Below are 6,000 nucleotides of genomic sequence, written 5' to 3'. Positions count from 1 at the left end.
AAACTCTCTTGGAAGGCAGGTCTACTGGCAACAAATTACCTCAATTTTTGTTTGTCTGAGGAAGTCTTTATTTCTCCTTCACCAAGTTGGTGGGGTTTTTTTTCTCTCTCTCTCTCAACACTTTAAATATTTCAGTCCACTCTCTTCTTGCTTGCATGGTTTCTGAGAAGTCAGATGTAATTCGTATCTTTGTTTCCTCTGGCCTCTTCCAGGATTTTTTCTTTGTCTCTGATTTTCTGTAGTTTGAGAATATATGCCTAGCTATAGTTTTATTTTGTTTTGTTGTCTTTGCATTTATCCTGCTTGGTGTTCTCTGAGCTTCCTGGATCTGTGGTTTGGTGTCTGACATTAATTTGGAGAAATTCTGTCATTATCGCTTCAAATATTTCTTCCGTTCTTTTTTCTCTCTCTCTCCTTCTGGTATTCTCATTACATGTATGTTACATCTTTTGTAGTTGTCCCACAAACTGAGTGTCTTTCTCAGTTTTCTTCTTCTCCCCCCGCCCACCCCGTATTAGGTGGGTTAGGATGGCTAGAAGGAACTGGAGTTGGGTATTTCCTTTCCCCCACCTCAGTTAGGCTCTGATAAAACCCTGCCGGTCAGGTTCTGATTAACCCGTTTCTCCTGAGGGCAGGCCTTGTTCAGAACACAGTGCTCTGGCATATTTGAAAATGGTTCATTTTCCCTCCTCCTGCTGGAAGCACAAAGGAATTTTTCTCTAATATTTGTGAGAAGTTGGTTGAGCCCCGGGAGGTAAATCTCACAAAATTGTGGGGATCCCTGTGACTAGGTTCTCCTGGACTTTTGAAGTCTCAGAGTTGTGCACTTAACCCCCAGCAATTTGTCAATACAGCTCAGATCTTCCTACCCCTGCACTGGCTCCTGTGGTGGCTGCCTCTGTTCCAGTAAAGCCACGGATCCCTGTATTTGCCCGTCGGTCTCTCCAGTCTTGGGGGCAGCAGTCAGTCCTGTGTCGTCCACTGTCATCTGTATCCAAGAAAGGTTGTTGATGTTTGTTCAGCTTTTTTTACCTGGCAACTTCTAAGCTCCTTCCATGTGAAGCTGGAAAACAGAAGTCCCTGTCATGCATTCTTGCGTACTTGCATTGCTTGGGTTATGCTATTTCTACCTCTTCACCACTTTAATTTTTCCTTTGGACCAAATTCCTGATTCTCTTCTCTGTCATGTGGTACAATGGCTAAAATACTTAAGATGACAGGATTATGATTTAACTTTTATTTTTGTCTTACATGTAACTGACTTTATTGTCCCTTTTAGTATTTTTCTTTGAGGTTTAATTTGCTGTATATATAGCAAAGTGCACAGCACTCAAGTGTTAAAGTCATAAGAGTTTTGACAAACACAGAGCTTTGCTTCTGATATCTAATTGAAGCACATCACTAGGGGCTATCTTACTAAAGTAAATTACAGAAGTGTCAGTGTGCAGCATCAATGAATCATTAACAAAGTAAGCTGTCATTGAGGCATAAGAGAAAAATTCAACACAGCAAGGCTATATAAACTACTACCTGGAAAGAACCAAAACAACACACTGAGACCAAATTTGACCTTGAGTGGGTCTGTTTTACTGTATATAAGCCTTCTGGATTCCAAGAGTTAACTAATAAAACATAAAAACATTTGAATATTGACAACTCATTGTTGACTTGCCCACAAAGATTTAACTAAAATTGAGTGGAAATCTCTGCTCCCTAATAAGGTAGAAATACTGAAATTTTATTAGAAAAAAAGGATGAATCTGAGATATATTCCTGCAAGAGAATTTACAGCAAAAACTTCAGTCACACTTAAACACAAGATTAGTAAAAACACCAAATGGGCATGGTTCTTACAGTAAGCAGGGTTATGTAGAGTAATGTAATTCTTTGTTTTACACTATTCCCGTAAGAGTCATATGGTGATCCATCATTTTCAGTACTTATTCAGTACATCATTTTCATAACTTATCTGTAGGATCCTTTGATTGGCTACTTCATTGCTATAAATACCACTCTGAATTTATACTTCTATACTTGCTTTTTTTCTTTGTATAATATTGCTTTAAACTATTCTCTACTATCTTGATTTTGGGTAAATTACCAAAAAGTTACCCTTTTGAGACAGCTGTATTTCTTTCTGACTTAAGTACCTCTGTAAAAATGGGCATAATGCAAAGAAATAGTGAAATAAGAAATACTTTTCTGTAGGGGGGGTCCCTTTAAGGAATATGTTTAAAGAATTACAAATGGGTGGTTATATAAAATTGCACCAAAAATGCTAAATAAGTGATATAAATCTCCAACTGGAATGCTTTCAGGGAAATGAGAGAGCAAATGCTCTCAATATTAGGTGAGTGAAGGCGAACAAAAGTGGCAGAGAAGAAACCCAGTCTTTTTATAGCACTAAATCCTTTTGATCATCTAAACAAAGCTATGCAGCACTCCCTGCCCCAAGTCGATTTTATTTACACACAGAACTTGGTATATCTTTTCAAGGTACTCATGCCACTTGAAACTCATCCACGTACACTCTGGGGTTTCATATAAGTGAACAATCTCCTTGGGATACAGAATGATCTGTAAAAACCAACAAAAGTAGAAACTGCTGTTAGAGGTAAGTGGCAGAAAATTCCACTTCAAAAACAGAGCTAACTTCCAAACTACATACATGAGGAAATAAGTTATCAATTTTAACACACTTTATTGAAAATCATGCCAGCACTACTAAAAATGTTCCCACATACAACTCCCACTTTTCATACAGTATGTGATGTACAAAAGAATGAGTCATAAAATATCTGTGTAAAGGTCTGTAATATTATGCCTATGGATATGGATAATCACTATAAAAGTTTCAGGTATGCCAAAAGATACTGGTAATGGTAAATTTTTATAGTGATAAAATTTTATGGTAATAAATATTTCGAATATTTAAATCACTTTTGAAACATTTGCCATTGCTGAAATTATATCCCAACAGTGTTTGTTGGCTCATAAGTTCAAAAATTATTTTGGCATAAAAAACTTTTGAGCAGGGTACCTGCTGCCAGCATCTACGTCAGCTGGCACCTCTCCCCAGGTGTGCCAAATTTTGTAATTTTCAGTGTGTGCTGTGACATGACAATGGTTGGGAAGCCCTACACTGTACCATAGGCAATAAGAGGTATGTGTAACATGAAGAATGTCAGGGCTTCTTCATTTAGATCCTGAGTTTATTTTGGCAATAACCATGAAATGGTTCAACTATTCAAAGGGCAGACCTTTTTCTAAAAGACTTAGCATGGTCTGAGAAAAAAAATAAACTTGAAACTTGGAAGAGATTTTGTTCCCTGAATATTAAACATGTCGGCCTATGATAATCTAGAAATTTCTATGTATGCCCAAATATTTAGTTAAAATTTTATACTTCTCCCCCTTACATATACGAATAATTATTGTTTGTAATGACTATTGTAAGCATCACCAATTTTAATTTAAAATAATGGCAGGGGGCTTCCCTGGTGGCGCAGTGGTTAAGAATCCACCTGCCAATGCAGAGGACACGGGTTCCAGCCGTGGTCCAGGAAGATCCCACATGCTGTGGAGCAACTAAGCCTGTGCGCCACAACTAAGCCTGCGCTCTAGAGCCCACGAGCCACAACTACTGAGCCCGTGTGCCACAACTACTGAAGCCCACGTGCCTAGAGCCCATGCTCCGCAACAAGAGAAGCCACCACAATGAGAAGCCCGTGCACCGCAACGAAGAGTAGCCTCCACTTGATGGAATTAGAGAAAGCCCGCGCGCAGCAACGAAGACCCAACGCAGCCAGAAATAAATAAATAAATTTTAAAAAATAAAAAATAAACAAGATAAAATAATGGCAGGCATTAGATGATCATTAATCTTTTTGCTAGTTTTTATTATACTATATAAGATTTGTATTTCTTGTGATCTGAGAAACATCAATATTCTATTTAAAATTTATTCTTAAAAATATACAATATTGCACTTTAATTTTTGGCAGTTTAATTAAGGAACGGCTGAGTAAAAAAAAAATCATACAAGAAACTACAGTTTTTGTTTTATAATAAGCAAAGAGCTTTGTATAAAAGCAGAACTTACAGTAGTGCCAAATAAACCAAATATTTACAGTGTCGCTATTAAAGTCTTACCTCTAAAGGAAGATTCAGTGTATTGGATGCAAATATTACTAATCTAACAGAAGTACACTCTGCCCCCCCCTCTTCTGCTGAACAATTTTACGCTAAAGGGTATTCGTGTGAAAAGTTTTTGTAATTTCTTTCTCAAGTGAAAACACATGGAAAGTATGCTTGTTCCTGAAGCATCAAAACTGCGTCACTAAACTCTTTCACAGTTTCCTACAAGACCTGAAAAATCTCTAAACTAAGAATCAGAATCCCAAGGTAAGCATGAGTTTTAATTTTTCTGTAGATATTCTTTTTTACAATTACAAGTATACAAGTTAGTTGGTTTTTAGTATGATTTTAAGGTCAGCTTCCTGTACTTTTTCTAAGATACATAAGACACTGACTATGCATCTGCCTAAATTACTTTTAACTTTTGTTACATTGTAGTAAAACTGTATACATTTATACTGACCCATAATTTGCTATTCTACTTTTTAATTCCCAATTAGGTAAATACTCTAGACAGTGCAATATTTTTTACTTATCAACCAATTAGGAAGATAGTTTTGAATAGCTATTTGCAAAAGCAAATACCAAGATTTAGACCTACTTAACAATATATTAAATATTCAAAAGACCAAAAAGAACATAAATAGAATGTATTGGTAATATAAATACATGACACAGAGACATTCATTTTTGGCACCGCCTCAAAAAAAAATCCAGCAGTACTTTATTTCCCTTCAGAGCTTTGGGAATACTTAAAATTTCTAACTATTAAACTTTTACTTTTCCTCCAGAGGAAAAATAATTCACAAATTTGAACTGGTATTTGAAAAGCATAGGATTTCCTTTTGTTACTTCTTAATTTGATCTGCAGAATGAACAGTTACTCAAAGCGTTAGCTAGCAGCCAATGAGTTAACTATGCTTTTATATTTTAATCCTACCAAGAAATGATTATGTCAAACAGTGATTCATTATGGAAAGATATGGTTTCTTCTTAAACAACCATGTACCAATTGCATAGTTGTGATCTGAGAACTCAAAGTAGAGAGCTATGAAGGCATTAATGTATGTTAACTGAACTGAAACAGACTGTTAAATACAGTCTATCTTGGGTAGATGTTAGCATAAACCTAGAGGGAAAAAAAACCAGTCATTAGCAAAAAAGTTTTCTTTAAAAATAGGTTAATGCTAAGAACAGTAGCTTTTAAAATTTCTGTTTAAAAATAAGCTTAATAAACAAGAATACAAATTTTAATTCAAAACTTAGTTCTCTGAAATGCCCTATTTTCTCGCATACAGCAGAAAATACATTTTTCATAGTTTTTAACATTACATGTAAAAATGAGGCACTAGTTAAACATATTTGAATATATTCACACAAACAGGAGTTTCCATCTCATCTGTAGGCTTATATTTGCTCAATGGGTTCTTGATGGCAGACTGCTCACAAAAATAAGTCTTCTGAAGGAGGTGCGTAAGAGAAACCAACAAAGGCGTCGTCAGCCTCCAGTACGCTGGCGTTCACTATGGAATAGTCAGAAGACACACACACGGAATATGGAACTGTTTCTTCTGTAAATGCTGCATCAAAGTTCCTGATATCATCTGGTCCTGCCTAAAACGTCAAAAAGCATACTATTACTCACCTTACCTTTTTTCCCCTTACTTCAGTCCCTCATTAAAGCCCCTTCATGAATTTGTCTATTTTTTCCTGGCAAGTTTAGATGCCTTCCTACTCCATCAGTGTCTTTGAAACATTTCCTGCTCTTCCCTTCCCGACTCTCATTGTTCAGCTCCTTCTTACAGTTAGGGCTCTCGTTGTTGGGTGGGGGGAGGAAAGATAAGGGTGAGGAAGGCTAGCGTG

General features: G+C 36.4%; 1 protein-coding gene across 10 annotated transcripts in view; it reads right to left on the bottom strand.

Moving 5' to 3' along the window:
* Window positions 1-4,968: 4,968 nt before the first annotated feature.
* The window catches only part of SGK3 (serum/glucocorticoid regulated kinase family member 3), a 111,216-nt gene continuing 110,184 nt past the window's right edge, over window positions 4,969-6,000 (bottom strand). For all 10 annotated transcript variants that reach the window (XM_061172156.1, XM_061172159.1, XM_061172158.1 and 7 more), the window contains one exon: window positions 4,969-5,751. In XM_061172156.1, the coding sequence (XP_061028139.1) occupies window positions 5,581-5,751 (171 nt within the window). In that variant the 3' untranslated portion in view covers window positions 4,969-5,580. The remainder of the gene's footprint in view (window positions 5,752-6,000) is intronic.

This window comes from Eubalaena glacialis, chromosome 17, assembly GCF_028564815.1.
Source record: "Eubalaena glacialis isolate mEubGla1 chromosome 17, mEubGla1.1.hap2.+ XY, whole genome shotgun sequence".
Classification (NCBI taxonomy): Eukaryota; Metazoa; Chordata; class Mammalia; order Artiodactyla; family Balaenidae; genus Eubalaena; species Eubalaena glacialis.
The sequence above is the reverse complement of the archived record's forward strand: the minus strand, read 5'-3'. Positions and strand labels throughout refer to the sequence as shown.